Source organism: Heloderma suspectum, chromosome 2, assembly GCF_057233095.1.
Source record: "Heloderma suspectum isolate Gila_16-S chromosome 2, 16-S_ref, whole genome shotgun sequence".
Lineage (NCBI taxonomy): Eukaryota > Metazoa > Chordata > Lepidosauria > Squamata > Helodermatidae > Heloderma > Heloderma suspectum.
This window is the reverse complement of record NC_139459.1, coordinates 372,833,552-372,849,494: the sequence shown is the minus strand read 5'-3', so window position 1 is coordinate 372,849,494 and position 15,943 is coordinate 372,833,552. Positions and strand designations below refer to the sequence as shown.

General features: G+C 46.4%; 1 protein-coding gene across 1 annotated transcript in view; it reads left to right on the top strand.

Moving 5' to 3' along the window:
- Positions 1 to 15,943, top strand: part of LOC146356135 (alpha-2-macroglobulin-like) — an 84,808-nt gene that overhangs the window by 36,735 nt on the left and 32,130 nt on the right. Inside the window, exons 16-19 of the mRNA XM_084831866.1 lie at positions 6,693 to 6,866; positions 9,395 to 9,464; positions 12,757 to 12,919; positions 14,853 to 15,156. Of these exons, the coding sequence (XP_084687992.1) occupies positions 6,693 to 6,866; positions 9,395 to 9,464; positions 12,757 to 12,919; positions 14,853 to 15,156 (711 nt within the window). The remainder of the gene's footprint in view (positions 1 to 6,692; positions 6,867 to 9,394; positions 9,465 to 12,756; positions 12,920 to 14,852; positions 15,157 to 15,943) is intronic.

The following is a 15,943-nucleotide window of genomic DNA, read 5'->3' as shown; positions in this document are numbered from 1 at the left end:
TGTGGACCATTTTTCTAACTCTGGAATTTTGCACAAGTTTAGTAATAGAAAAATATGCCCCCCCAAAAGCCAAAAATGCACATTTCCCCCATCGGCTAAAGTGTGAAAATGTGCATTTGGGGGAATTTGCTCATTTGAAGGGGGGGTGAGCATGTTCAAAAGCGCAAATTTCCAGATGCAAATTTGCACAAATTTGGAAACCTTAAAAAAAATCCAATTCTGTTGATGAGCAGATGATGGAATGAAGGGGACCTGACAATCCATGAAACGCAGATGGAACAGAATTTACACAGTGTGTACATTCCTGCTCCAGAATGTTTGGAGAACAGCTGAGTGTTATCGTACCATAGTTGCTGAGAGGCTACGCTGTCAACCAAAAAGTCGCTGGTTCAAAAAAAAACTTTCTTCTGCCATAAACTGCATGCATTGCCATAACACACATTATATAAATCCCTTATATAAACATATAATGACTTAAATGAACACAGGAGGTAGCCTTGGGTGAGGCGTAGTGTAGTAGCTAGAGTGTTGCACTGGGAGTCGGGAGATCCAGGTTGTAATCTCCACTCAGCCATGAAGGTGACTTTGGGCCAGTCACAGACTCTCAGACCACCCTACCTCACAGGGTTGTTGTTGTGAGGATAAAACGGAGAAGAGGAGGATTATGTATGCCACCTTGGGTTCCTTAAGGAGCAAAAAAGGTAGAATATAAATATAATAAATAAATAAATAAAAATAAACCCCCCATTTGGAAATAATAATGTCACTGAGCTGCCTTATATGTCATTTGTAGGATTATTCAGAGAACCTATTTAACATTTGTAAAGTGCCTAAACTTTTTCTAGGTGCTGTAGATAGATTAAAAGAGTAGTACAGTCCCTGCCGGCAGGCATGCAATCTAAAAGGAATGACGTGAAAGGGAAAGGTATAGGGAGGGGAAAGGAAAAGCCAGAGCATTCGAACAGAAAAACGTTCCAGATATGTAATGATCAGGTCACTGAGCAGACAGTTCTGGGAGAGAGGAGAAGTCAAATGGCAACCGAGGTCCCAACTAAGCTGATGGAGTGGGCCCTACCGTTCCACCTCTCCCAGCTAACCTAAGTTATGAACTTTGGACATTATAACATCAATCTCAGAAGGCTAAATGTTATTCTAACTATACGCTGGGCTGTTAACAGGAGGATTCAGGTATGACCTAAATCATATCCCTGATGAATATACAGTGGAGGTGAGGAATAGATTTCAGGGATTAGACCTGATAGACAGAGTGCCTGAGGAACTATGGACGGAGGTCCGTAACATTGTTCAGGAGGCAGCAACGAAATCCATCCCAAAGAAAAAGAAGTGCAAGAAAGCCAGGTGGCTGTCTGATGAGGCTTTACAAGTAGCTCACGAAAGAAGGGCAGCGAAAAGCAAGGGAGAAAGGGGAAGATATACCCAACTGAATGCAGATTTCCAGAGAATAGCAAGGAGAGACAAGAAGGCCTTCTTAAATGAACAATGCAAAGAAATCGAGGGAAACAACAGAATGGGAAAGACTAGAGATCTCTTCAAGAAAATTGGAGATCTCAAGGGAACGTTTTGTGCAAAGACGGGCATGATAAAGGACAAAGAAGGCAGGGACCTCACAGAAGCAGATGAGATTAAGAAGAGGTGGAAAGAATACACAGAAGAACTATACAGGAAAGATCTGAATGTCCCTGATAGCCATGATAGTGTGGTCACTGAACTTGAGCCGGACATCCTCGAGAGTGAAGTCAAGTGGGCCTTAGGAAGCATTAGTAACAACAAAGCTAGAGGAGATGACAGTATTCCAGCTGAGCTATTTAGAATCCTAAAAGATGATGCTGTTAAAATGCTGCATTCAATATGCCAACAAATTTGGAACACTCAGCAATGGCCACAAGACTGGAAAAGGTCAGTTTGCATTCCAATTCCAAAGAAGGGCAACGCCAAAGAGTGTTCAAACTATCACACAATGGCGCTCATTTCACATGCCAGCAAGGTGATGCTCAAAATCCTACAAGCTAGGCTTCAGCAGTATGCGAACTGAGAACTACCGGAAGTACAAGCTGAGTTTCGAAGAGGCAGAGGAACTAGAGATCAAATCGCCAACATTTGCTGCATCATGGAGAAAGCAAGAGAATTCCAGAAAAACGTCTATTTCTGCTTCATTGACTACGCTAAAGCCTTTGATTGTGTGGATCACAACAAACTGTGGCAAACTCTTAAAGTGATGGGAGTACCAGACCACCTTACCTGTCTCCTGAGAAACCTGTACGAGGGTCAAGAAGCAACAGTAAGAACCAGACATGGAACAACCGAGTGGTTCAAAATTGGGAAAGGAGTACGACACGGCTGCATATTGTCGCCCTGCTTATTTAACTTATATGCAGAGTACATCATGAGAAACGCCGGGCTGGATGAATCACAGGTCGGAATTAAGATTGCTGGGAGAATTATCAACAACCTCCGATATGCAGACGATAACACCCTAATGGCAGAAAGTGAAGAGGATCTCAAGAGCCTCTTGTTGAGGGTGAAAGAGGAGAGTGCAAAAGCTGGTTTGAAACTCAACATTAACAAAACTAAGATCATGGCATCTGGCCCCATCACTTCCTGGCATATAGAAGGGGAAGAAATGGAAGCAGTGACAGATTTTACTTTCTTGGGCTCCAAGATCACCGCAGACAGTGACTGTAGCCATGAAATTAAAAGATGCTTGCTCCTTGGGAGGAAAACTATGGCAAACCTGGACAGCATAGTAAGAAGCAGAGACATCACCTTGCCGACAAAGGTCCGTCTAATCAAAGCTATGGTTTTCCCAGTAGTAACATATGGCTGTGAGAGCTGGACTATAAGGAAGGCTGAGCGCCGAAGAATTGATGCTTTCGAACTGTGGTGCTGGAGAAGACTCTTACGAGTCCCCTGGACTGCAAGGAGGTCAAATCAGTCAATCCTAAAGGACATCAACCCTGAGTGCTCATTGGAAGGACAGATACTGAAGCTGAAGCTCAAATATTTAGGCCACCTAATGCGAAGAGAAAACTCTCTGGAAAAGACCCTGTTGCTGGGAAAGAATGAAGGCAAAAGGAGAAGGGGACAGCAGAGGATGAGATGGCTAGATAGCATCACCGATGCAATGAATATGAACTTGAGCACACTCCGGGAGAGAGCACAGGACAGGAAGGCCTGGCGTGCTATGGTCCATGGGGTCACGAAGAGTCGGACACGACTGAACGACTGAACAACAACAACAACAAATACCTGGCCTGACTGCATTGCCAGCTAGCCTCCCCCCACCCCCAGACCCGGTTATTTGGAATAAGACCGTCAAGGTTCCCCTTATGACCTGGACCCTTGAGCAACTCTTTAAGGATCTCTTGCCTCCTTAAGAGTCCCACCTTCCTTCTTTTAAACTTCCCCTCTCCAGTAACATGGACATTATGCTGTAGACATGGGGTGACTGACACTCTAGACACAGGGTTTAACCACAACAGTTTGCTGATAAATGTAAAGGTAGCAAATCACAGTTAAAGGTCTTTGCACAGTAGAGCTGAGTGATACAAAAGGCATTACAAGAAAATAAAAGTTGCAAAACACAAGTTCCTTTACCCTAGCTGTCCTTAAACTTTTCTAGGCTGCGTCTCCCTGCTCACCCTTCAGACCCTGCTCTCACTTCAGGCTCTGGCTGTCTCTCTGCTTACTGGTTCTCTCGCTGTCTTTCTATACCCTCCTCCCTCAAAGTACTGCTTCAAACGTGAAATAAAACTTAAGTGGGGAAATGAAACTGACACCCACAAAAATGAAGTACTGCTTTCAGGATTACCCCCACCCCACAGAAAACTCCAGGCCTCTAAGCCTGACCATTTTTCCATTTGCCTCTGTAGGCCCTAACCCTTCATTGAGACATTTTACTCTTTTGTTACTTTTTATGATTTTCTTAATTGGTTTTATTGTATTTTCTTATGAATTAATTTTGTCAACTGCTGTCAGGGTGGAAACTGAGCCGATAGAACCCCAGAGCAGTTCTGATTCTGAGGAGGATCAGCAATCCATGGGAGAGGAGCCAGCTCATCCCTCACAGGCACAGCAGCTGGCAGAGATTCCTCCTGCCAGCATTCCTGGGATAGATAGTGACCCTGGCAGAGAGAGAGAGCGCTGGAGGGGGGCTTGCTGGACGCTCGGCACAGACGCAGGGAGCAACAACAGATGGAGGGCGTGGAAAGGAGGCGTAGTGCTCGTTTGGCGCGCAAGCAACGGTCACGTTCTGAGGACCCAAGGGAAAGAGGGAGGATCTCTCCCTAGCCCATAAGTTCAGGGTCTTCCCGTGATTCTCCTTCAGACGGGGACCAACTGCCTAACCTGGAGCATAGGCCACTCTGCTATCTTTCCCCAGTGCTGTTCCTTGCTTAGTCGCTGGTGATTAGCATCTGAAAGAGTCATTAAGTTGTAAAAGGAATAAAGCCTTGAAAAGAATCCTTTTTGTCTGCATCTTGAGTTGGCTATTGGAGTAGACTGTAAGAGGCAGCTAGGGCGCTCCTGACAGCTGCTTCAGCGGCATTGCTAGGCAGTTAAAAGCATTTGGGGGCCAGGCCCATAGGATACCAAACTGCATAAAATTTGCATATCTTAGTTTATATCTATATGTGCTAACCTAGAAATTATTACTAAGAGTTATTTAAATCTCACAGGCCAGCCAATTAATTTCTCATCCAAATAATCTCAAATAAAAATCAATTCTTCTATTAATTTTCAGACACCCCCCAATCAACCCAAATCAGCCATTCCTTTTCAATTACAATTAATTTGTAATCTCTCACTGTCCTTTTCCATACTTCTCTTCTCTTCCCCAACCCCCCACATAATCCCACTTATCTTTCTTTCCCTCCTGGAAAAAAATTGCTTCATCTTTATTTATTTATTTATCTATCTATTTATTTATTTATTACATTTCTGTGCCACCCAATAGCCGAAGCTCTTTGGATGGTTCACAACAATGAAAACCATAAAATACAACACAATACAATATAAAAGTTTAAAAGTTTAAAACCACAGGGTAAGATAAAAGTAAAAACCAAAATAACACCTAGCAGAAATGCAAAGATTTAAACTACAGATTAAGTACAGATTTAAAAGCAGCAGATTTAGCCCCCAAATAGGTTCAGCACCTTGGAAAGCTTCTTTAGAGTTCTGGCTGGTTTTGACTGACAGCTGGAATGGATGTGAAGCCCCACCAAAATCAGAGCCACCAGCCTCCACTGTTTAAAATACAGATCATAGAAGAATCATAGAGTTGAAAGTCTAGGAGATCATGTAGTCCAGCCCCCTGCTCAATGCAGGCTCTGCACTGCAGGGTGCAGCTACAGGATCCCTGCAGATGGCCATCCCACCTCTGCTTAAAAACCTCTACTTAAATATTTTAAGTACCTTCACGCGATGGAACTTAGAAGAAAAGCTTCCATTAGCCCCAATGGAACTTCTTTCTAAGCTTAATTGTCATGTGAGGGGGGGCTGGGGGGAGGGATGGTCCAGCACAGGGGAGGCCAGGGCTCACGCCTCCCTCCTCATCTGCAATGAACATTGAAAATCAGCCCCCGCGTGGCCATTAAGCCAGTGGGCACTGGTGGCTCCGATTCTGGTGGGGCCTTGAATCCACTCCAGGTTTCAGTCAGAACCAGCCAGAACTCTAAAACAGCTATGCAAAGTGCTAAACCCTATCCCCAAAATAGGTTCAGCACTTTGGATGGCTCCTTTCGAGTTCTGCCAGGTTCTGACTGAAACCCAGAATGGATGCACAGCCCTGCCAAAATCAGAGCCACTGGCCTTCACTGAATTAAGTGGGAAAGAACTCTTAATGGTGTCTTAATGACACCAGTGGACACTCGGAGCTTTCAGGAATAGATTCAGGCCCAGGGGCCCTGGCTAGGGATGTCGGAGAAATCCACAACAGATTCAAATGAGTTCAGATTTCATAGAATCATAGAATCATAGCATAGTAGGGTTGGAAGGGGCCTACAAGACCATCGAGTCCAACCCCCCGCTCAACGCAGGAATCCAAGTCAGAGCATCCCCGGCAGGTGGCTGTCCAGCCTCATCTTGAATGCCTCCAGTGTGGGAGAGCCCACCACCTCCCCAGGTAATTAGTTCCATTGCTGTATTGCTCTAACCGTCAAGAAGTTTTCCCTGATATTCAGCCGGAATCTGGCTTCCTAAGATTTCTATTAACCCAGTCTGCCATTACTGCCGCAGAACGTCTTCTCGAGTCGTGTGGATCCCATGGAGTTTTAAAACTTTTGATGGGGATTTGTGCAAATTCGCACTCACGCTAATGTGCATTAGCATGTGACGTGTGCATTGCCGGACGGGTAACAAAATTGTCACACGCCCCTAAAAATAATCTGATTCCATCAATGAGTGGACAACAGAATGAAAGACACTGGACAATCCACAAAACACAGACAGGATGGATTTAACAAAACCCTAGAAAGGCCCCTGTGATTGGAGATTGATTGACTGATTGATTGAGAAGTGATAAATCAATGTTTTAAAACAAAATATATTTTCTTAAGTGCAGAGAGGTTTCGTAACCCCACCCCATCCCTAGAGAGGATGACATTGAGCCTAAGGGACTGGGGTGCAGTTACAGGAGTCTTTTAGGGCCCACTGAATAGCAGCTACTTTGATTTCAGGTGTACAATTTGCTCCCCGTGAAAAAACTCCAAGGTTATCACTACGAGGACCATTATTTGGATGACCCGAAGATGCATCGCTGTGTGGAAATGAAAAAGATTGTTGTGAATGGCGTCTGCTACATGTCAGAGTCTTATTCTTACAGGGAAAGCGACACATATGAGATTCTCAAGGTGAGCTCTAAAAGGTCCCTGAAGGCAGCGCTATCCCCAGATTTTTTAAGGACCCTGGCCAAGGCACCCTCAATAGGCCCCCTCCCTCAGGGAGTTGACCTTCTCACTGCCACTGTCACCAGCTGCTCTTCCTCCTCCTCCTCCTCCTTGCCACAACTTGCTTGCTTGGCAGGCAGAGAGCCAGGGCGCAAGTCGGCCGTGGCATCTAATGCTCCTTCTTCCCACCACCACCGCTGCCGGAGCTGGAGTGAGTGGCAGGTTGCCATGGTGACGAGGAGGGGCTCCAGAGGGCTCCTTCCAGTGCGCCCCGGCTGCAGTATGGGCCCTTGGCAGGGGCCCAACTATGCCCACCTTGGACATTGCCCCTGCCCCTAAGGCTCCCTGACGCTGGCCCCGGCTGAACCTGGGATGAGTGACAGGCCTGTAATTACGCCAGGCGGAGGTGTGTTGCAGAGGGACGGCACGCAGAGGGGCGCCGTGGCGCTGTAGGCTCGGCCGCCCAGTCTCAGGGATGACTGCATTGAGCAAACGTTGCATTTGGGGTGCGGCAGAGTGCATGTTAACATCATTTTCAAAAATGTAAGCATTCTTTGGCACACTTTCCCCTTACACACATTTTTTATGCCTTTTTGGATGGGAGAACTCCACCGCAAAAGCTGGAGAAGTGCAAATTTTGAAGGAGACCTGAATTTCAATCCGCATAGTAGTTCAAAAGCGTAAAATTAACTAAGTTCGCATTAAAATGCAAACCAAGCCAATCTGTCACATTTTACACATCCCTGTAGACCACATTCTCAGTACAGTCCTATGCATGCCTATGGAGAAGTAAGTCCCACTGAATTTAATGGAGCTAACTTCCATGTACATAAGAAGAACATAAGAAGAGCCCTGCTGGATCAGACCAAAGGTCCATCTAGTCCGGCGTTCTGTTCCCACAGTGGCCAACCAGCTGCCCCAATGCAAAACCCACAGGCAGGACATGAGTGCAGCAGCACCCTCCCACCCATGTTCCCCAGCAACTGGTGTACATACTGCCTCTGAGACTGGAGGCAGCACATAGCCATCAACAGCCTTCTCCTCGAGGAATTTGGCCAGCTCCCTTTTAAAGCCATCCAAATTGGTGGCCATCACTACATCCTGTGGTAGTGAGTTCCATCGTTTAACTCTGCGCTGTGTGAAAAGGTCCTTCCTTTTACCTATCCTGAATCTCCCACCACTCAGCTTCAAGGGATGACCTGTTGGGTTCCAGTATTATGAGAGAGGGAGAAAAATGCCTCCCTGGTATACACAGGATTGCAACCTTAATGTGTTGTTATAAAAAGGAAGGAGACTCAGTCATGAGTCCTTCACATAAGATGCAGTTTGGCCCTGGGAAGCCAAAAGAGTGATCTTAGAGATAGGGAAGTAGAAGACGAAAGCCACGTCCATATCCTTTTAGAGGTGCCAACCCACCCACCACCCACCACCCAGGACTCTGGAGGGTTCCTTGGCTGAAGCCCAGCTCTCTACTTGCACATAGCAGCTGTCAGTGCCTGCTCCCTTCTTTCTGGGGGGTGGCCCTAGTCCCCCTTGGCTTCCCTTCCTTCTTTGATGCACTTCCATCCACAAGCAGGAGCGGGCAACCTGTGGCCCACAGGCCGCATGCAGCCCCCGCTACCCGCTGATGTGGCCCCCGCTGATGCCCACTAATCCCTGCTGCCATCATGCTGCTGAAATTCGCAGTAGTAAAAAAAAAACAGCTGTTTACTACTGCGGTGCAGTAAACAGGTGACATTTAGCGTGTTCCAAAGCTAAATTTGACCTTTTTACCCCTAGGGACCAAAATGTCATCTTCTAGACCTGTAAAATATCTTACGCGCAGGCACTGCACATCTGAGAGGTGATCTGTTCCAGCACAGATGGAGATGTACAGTGCTTCTGTGATATAAGAATTTCAGTGGCCATTATGATGGCTATGTATTACCTCTAGTATCACAAGCAGTATGCCTCTGTATAATAGTTGCAGGGGGACTTGAGTGGTAGGATGCTATTGTTGGGGAACATGGGTGGTAGGATGCTACGTCCTACCTGTGGGCTTCCCAAGGCAGCTGGTTGGCTACTCTGGAACAGACTTTGAACTAATTAGGCCTTTTGTTTGATCCAGCATGGCTCTGCTTATCTCCTTATGTTCTTCACTTTTATTTACACATAGATACAGGCTGAGCATAAAATGAGGGCTCACACCATTGGCACTCCAAGGGATTCCTGTTCCCCATCAGATTTCCAGGGGAACCCATAGTACCATGGGATTTCCTGTCGAGAGCAAAAGCTTGACCAACCCTGTCCCATAAGACCTTTAAAGTTTGCCCATGGAGCGTAACTATGACCTGTCTGATAACATGCATTGCAAACTCCCTCTGTCTTTCTTATACATTTTTGATTTGCCAATGAGCCATCAACAGTGCTGACTACTGACACAAGGAAGTTATGAGTTTCTCTAACAACGCTTCATAAAATATTTCAGAGCGGCTCCTCTGTTCATTTTGCAGGACTTTGGCTTGAAAGTTTTCACTAGACCTAACATTTGCCAAGAAATCCACCCTGAAGCAATGCATGCAGGTAAGAATTCGACTAGGATGATGGTAGGGATGGGAGTGGTTGCGGTGGTCTCCTGCATAAGTCCCATCTTTATTCTGTGGTTAAAACCATGGGACATGGTGTGAAGGTTTGAGGCCTACAAAGGGAAAAGGGAAACGGCCAGGCTTAGAGGCCTGGTTTTGTTTTTTTTTGTTGGAAGGGGGTATCCCTGAGAGGGGTAGTTTCATTTCCCCAGCTAAGTTTCAGTTTCTTTTCCACAGTGAAGCTTCATTTCCTCAGATTTAAAGCAGTACTTTTGGTTTTGGGGAAGGAGGCTATAAAAAGACAGAGTCAGAAAGCTCAGAGCAGTGAGAGCAGAGTCAGAAGATCAGAGCAGGAAGGAGCAGCCTAGAGGAGTCTAAGTGCAGCTAGGGTAAAGGAACTTGCATTTTGCAACCTTTATTTTCTCTTAATGCCTGTTGTATCACTCAGCTCTATTCTGTAAATACCTTTAGTTGTGATTTGCTAGCTTTTAATTTAACAGTAAACTGTTGTGGTTAACACCCAGGTGTCTGGAGTGCTTGACACCCCACGTCTACAGCCTAACCCCCACAATATTGGAAAGGAGTGGTTAAAAGAAGGAAGGCGGGACTCTTAAGGAGGCAAGACCTCTGTAAGGAGTTGCTCGGGGGGCCCAGGTCATGAGGGGAAGCCTGACACATGGGCTCTGGAAGATTCAGCCAAATGCTCTCTACCTCCCTAAGGGTTTTGCCCTAAATCCTCCCATGAGTGGCTCTACATAGGGCCAATGGCGATGTTGTTCTTTTCATCATCAACAACAACAACAGAAATAGAAATAATAATACATATTACTAATAATAAATATTGATAATAATGATTAATAATTATTTCCTATTAAATGATGATTCATCATTTACAGGGGCTGCCTGTATATTTAGTTCAGAAACTTCAACATATGGCAGCCAGGCTGGTCTGTGGGACATCCCATGGAGACCCTATTACACCGGTTTTAAAATCTTTGCACTGGCTGCCAGTTTGTTTCTGAGCAAAATATAAAGTGCTGGTTCTTAGCTTTAAGGCCTTACGTGGCCCAGGTCCAAGGTTAGGGCCACTCCCCTACGCCCCAGCCCGCCACCTAAGGTCCTCGGGGGGCTCCCTGCTGCGGCTGCCTAACGTGAGACCGGCAGCCACGTGCAACAGGACCTTTTCCTTTGCCGCCCCTCCGTTGTGGAATGACCTGCCGGCTGGAATGCGGCCGCTGACCTCTTTGAAGGTCTTTAAGCAGGAATTAAAGAATCTGTTATTCCGGCAGGCCTTCCCTGTTTAGAACTCTTGTTCCTTTTGCTGACTCCTGCATATTGTTTTTAAGCTGTGTTGTTTTTACTGTTGGGTTTTTTGTCAAACTGTTTTTAGTTCAAAGTTGTTTTTAGTTATATCTGTTGTTTGTGTATATTGCCTGCGTGTTTTTATGTAAATGGCTTTTGAACTCTGTATATTGTACTTTAATGTTTTAATTTTTGTAAACCACCCAGAGAGCTTCAGCTTTAGGGCGGTATAGAAATGCAATCAATCAATCAATCAATACATTTTCATTTATTTATTAACATTTCTATACTGACCAATAGCCAAAGCTCTCTGGGTAGTTTTCAGAGATTAAGGGCACAATCCTATGCATGGTTAGACAGAAAAAAGTCCTACAGCTCCCAGAATTCCCCAGCCAGCATAGTTCGAGTTGGCCTCGGTGGTGTTATAGGCTGCTTCCAACCCTACTATTCTATGATATGATTCTTTGACTTTTTTCTGTCTAAACATGCATAGGATTGCACCCCAAAAACTTTAAAAGTACAATATTGTACATAATACGAAAACAGCTTACATACAAAAATACAAACAGACAGCACGCACATACACACACACACACAATTTTAACCATCAACAATGAGAAATCCTGTGACCTGATTAAGAAACCTTGCCATATGCTGCCAAATGCCTGAGAGTAGCGAATGGTCTTAACCTTGCACCAAAAAGATAACAATGTTGGCTCCAGCAACCAACAGTTTTCCTGGGAGGGCTTTCTGAGGACAATAAAGGCCTCCTCTCACCCTATATTTACACCCTTTAAAAAGTACCCTATCCACATTTTCTCTCAAGGAAAGATCCAAAGGGAATGTGAGGGTTTCAATAAGAAAAGTGCAGTTCCTCAGTGGAGTGTTGCAGGATGCGGCCCCTTGTTGTTGTTGTCCAGTCGTTAAGTTGTGTCCGCCTCTTCGTGACCCCATGGACCACAGCACGCCAGGCCCTCCTGTCCTCCGCTCTCTCCCGGAGCGTGCTCAAGTCCATATTCATTGCCTCGGTGATGCTATCTAGCCATCCCATCCTCTGCCGCCCCATTCTCCTTTTGCCTTCAATCTTTCCCAGAATCAGGGTCTTTTCCAGGGACTTTTCTCTTTGCTTTTGGTGGCCAAAATATTGGAGCTTCAGCTTCAGTATCTGTCCTTCCAATGGAATAGCAAATGCATGGGAAGGTAGTGGAGAGAAATAAGTGCAAGAGAGAGGGAAGACAGGCTAATTTTTTTTTTTTAATAACCATCTTAGGTGGTCATAGAAAATCAAACTCCATTTCCCAGCCCAGAATGCTTTTGTGAATCCCAACAAATGTTCAACACCCCGTCCCCACCCCCCGGCTAGCTCAGCAAACAAAGCAGCAGCGAACACTTTGAAGGTCCCAAGTTCGATCCCTGGCGTTTCCAGGCAGGCCTGGGATTTTGGAAAGATTCCTCTTATAAGCCCGGAGAGCTGTTGCCAATCAGTGTAGGGGTGTCAAACTTCAGGCACGTGGGCTGAATCTGGCCCAGCTGAGCTCCCCATCCGGCCCTCAGGGGTTCCCCGGAATGGAATGCCTCCTGAAACGTTGAAAATCAAGTGGCAAAGAGCCAATTCACACATGCATGCTCATCTGACTGAGAAACCATGGGATGTGGGAAACTGATCATACCCCAAGGAGGCCTCAAATGCTTGTTGTAAGGATAAAATGGAGAGGAAGAGGATAATGTAAGCCGCCTTGGGTTCCTTGCAAGAGGAAAAAAGGCGGGGTATAAATGCAATAAATAAATTGTGTTCTTGTCAATGGAATTAGTTAAGCAGCCATCACGCAGTGACGGTAAGTGGGCATGCCTCATTCATCCTTAATTTTTGTGAACCGCCCAGAGAGCTCCGGCTATTGGGCAGTATAGAAATGAAATAAAGAAAGAAATACAATGCTGCAGGTTAGGAATATGACTATAACTCATGCATATGCTCCCTCCCTCCCCAGTTGAATATACACTCCCTATGGCTCCGACGGTCATGATGCCAGAGACCCACCCAGACAGGGTTCCTTCCATCAATGAGTTTGAAGAAGATACTTCAGAAGAAATTTCCGAAACACTAAGGAGCTACTTACCTGAGACCTGGATATGGGATTTGTGGGTAGTGAAGTAAGTGGCAGCTTTGAGGACTGGAGAGATGGGCAAATCCAGGGGAGGCTGCTGGCCCCAATTTTGGTGGGGCTGAGATTCCATTCTGGGTTTTGGTTCTCCCACATTTGAATTCCTTAAATCTCAAGCTCTTTTTCTCCCAAATACGAAGAACTTGGTGAATTCTGGTAAATTTAAAAAAAAACTGAACCAAAATCCCCAACTGTCTGCACCAGTTAGGTACAGCTCTTCACAGCATGGAGAGCAGCATGACGTGCATGGCGAGTTTGTCAGGGGAAGGAGACAAGAGGTGTAGGGATGTATGAAAGTGACTTACCTTTCCGCGGATTATGCTGATGCTGGGGGGGAGGCGTTCCGTCCCTCCCCCCAGAATTCTGGCCGAGGGGGGAGGCGCTCCGTTCCTCCCCCCCGGAATCCTGGCCGGCCAGCTCCGCTGGCTAGCAGGGACGCAAATGGCGGCAGCCGTAGCCACCGCCGTTTGCGTCCCTGCAGTCGGCCATGATAGGCTACGTAAATGTTTACGTAGCCTATCACAGCTGATTTAAAAGGGAAAAAAACACGCGTACGCAAATGGCGGCACCCATGGGCACCGACATTTGCGTTCCTTATTTTGGCACATCTTAGTCTACGTAAACATTTACGTAGACTAAGACGGTGAAAATAAGGGGAACGCAAATAGCGTAGCGTCTACGCTATTTGCGTTCCCCTTATTTTCGCCGTCTTAGTCTACATAAATGTTTACGTAAACTAAGATGTGCCAAAATAAGGAACGCAAATGGCGGCGCCCTTGGGCGCCGCCATTTGCTTACATGCGTTTTTTTGGTTTTTTTAAAATCAGCCGTGATAGGCTATGTAAATCTTTATATAGCCAATCACATTTTTTTGTTTTTGTTTAACTGGAAATAGCGGCAGCGGCCGGTCAGAAGACCGGCCGCCGCCGCCGCCATAGCCGCCGCCAGGAAGATCCGCCCAAGGTAAGTCCCGTCCTGGGGGGGCGGAGGGGCAGACCCTTCCACCACCGATTTCAGGGGGCCGAATGCGCTGGCATTCGGCCTCCCCGAGATCCGTGGCGGAATTCTCTGACATCCCTAAAGAGGTGACACCCAGTCGAGCACTTACATGTTTGAATGAACAAGCACTCAAAGCCAGGCTTTGACGAGGAACACGTGCAAAGCCCAGGGCCTGGACAGACGAATCTGTGCGTCTCAGTTGCCCAGCATTTGGATTTTTAAAATCTCGTTCCTTTTGTCTCAACTATGGAGAACTTTGCACATTTGGGGTAAACTAATCAAAACTGAATTCAAATGGCGTTCTCACCCGTCCCTGATTAGAACATGTGGCATAGGATGGCAGTCCAGGTTTGATGGTTACTCTTATTAGATTTTTTAAAATTTATTCATTCATGTCAGGGGTGCAGGCCCAAAGACTAATTCTCCTGGCTGCACCCCCTTCTCCTGGCCACACCCCTTCCCTCAGCCCTGTCTGCTACCCCCTGACCACCAACCGTTTGTCAGTTTCCCAGCTCTTGCACATTTTCTCCCCATCTTAAAAATTTGAAATGCCTCTCCTCAGACGTAATTACTGGCACTCAGAGAACTTTAAGCTAAAATCCTGTAGAGTTTGGGGTATGCTGGCCCCTCCCCGTTTGCTTTCAGCCCCTCCCACCACTGGGATGTGGCCCCTGAGAGCTGCTCTGGAATGGAATTTGGCCCTCGGACTGAAAGAGGTTCAACGTCCGTATTCTAGAGTAACTGGCAGCTCCCAGCACTACTGATTCATTGCTCTTCCAACCCTCTTGCTTAATGTAGGAAATCCAGAGCCTGAGTCTTCCCAACAGAAGGGAGCTATAAAAGTGGTTCACTATATATATATATATATATATATATATATATATATATATATATGCATTTTTTAATTCCATTGTGTCCCTCAGCGGCTCAGACCTGAAGAGAAATGCCTTCCTTGATAGTTCTCAAAGCAAGGCTGGGGTGCCTGTGTCCCTTGGAGGCTCTCGAAGAGAAGTCGCCGTGCCTGTGACCATTCCAGACACCATCACGGAATGGAAAGCTGGAGGCTTCTGCATGTCTCCGGAGGCAGGCTTTGGCCTGGCGCAGCCCATCTCCCTCAAGGTCTTCCAGCCCTTCTTCCTCGAGCTCACCTTGCCCTACTCTGTGGTGCGGGGTGAAGCATTCGCACTGAAGGCCACCGTCTTCACCTACCTGCAATGCTGCCTCAGGGTGAGGAATGCTCAGTTACTGCCTACCGTGAGCTCCCAATTCCGAAAAATCTCCTTATCCTCTCCATTTATACCAGGGGACCCACCAGAACCCCAGACCCAGGTTTCCTGGTCTGGTCTTCTGGGCTAAGGGCTATTGGAGAAATCCTCAACGGAACCAAAAGAGTTTGGATTTTTATGAATTTGACCCATGGATTCTGCAGCAGACCAGCCTGCCCTTGTTAGGCAGATTCCACCCAACAAAGTTCCCAAATTTTGCAGAAAATTCATCATAGAAAAATACGCAAAATAAAAAAACTGGCCCAAAATGCACATTTCCCCCATAGACTAAAGTATAAAAATGTGCACTTGGGGGGAATGTGTGCATTTTTGCATGTGCACATTTGCACAACTGCGCATTTGCACAAATTCGGAAACAAAAAACATCTGATTCTGTTGATGGGCAGACTATGGAATGAAAGGCACCTGACAATCCACAAAACCTAGACAGAACGGATTTTATCTGCACAGCCCTATCTGGGCTTCCCTTTCCCCCAACCACTGATCATGTGGCAGTTTCCGATTGTTTGTGTAGTTTTTTTCCCCATTCTGAAAGATTAAAATTCCTCTCCTAAGTAGGGGTGTATGAACCCACCCCTGTCCGGGTTCTTCAGGTGCCCACCCAGCCCCTGCCTCCACTCACCAGTCCCCGGACCACTCTTGAGCCCCTTCCATGCTCAGCGAGCAGCCCTCACTGACCCTGGTGGCCTTGTCGAGCTCCATGGTTGCCATTTTTTGGAAAATAAAAT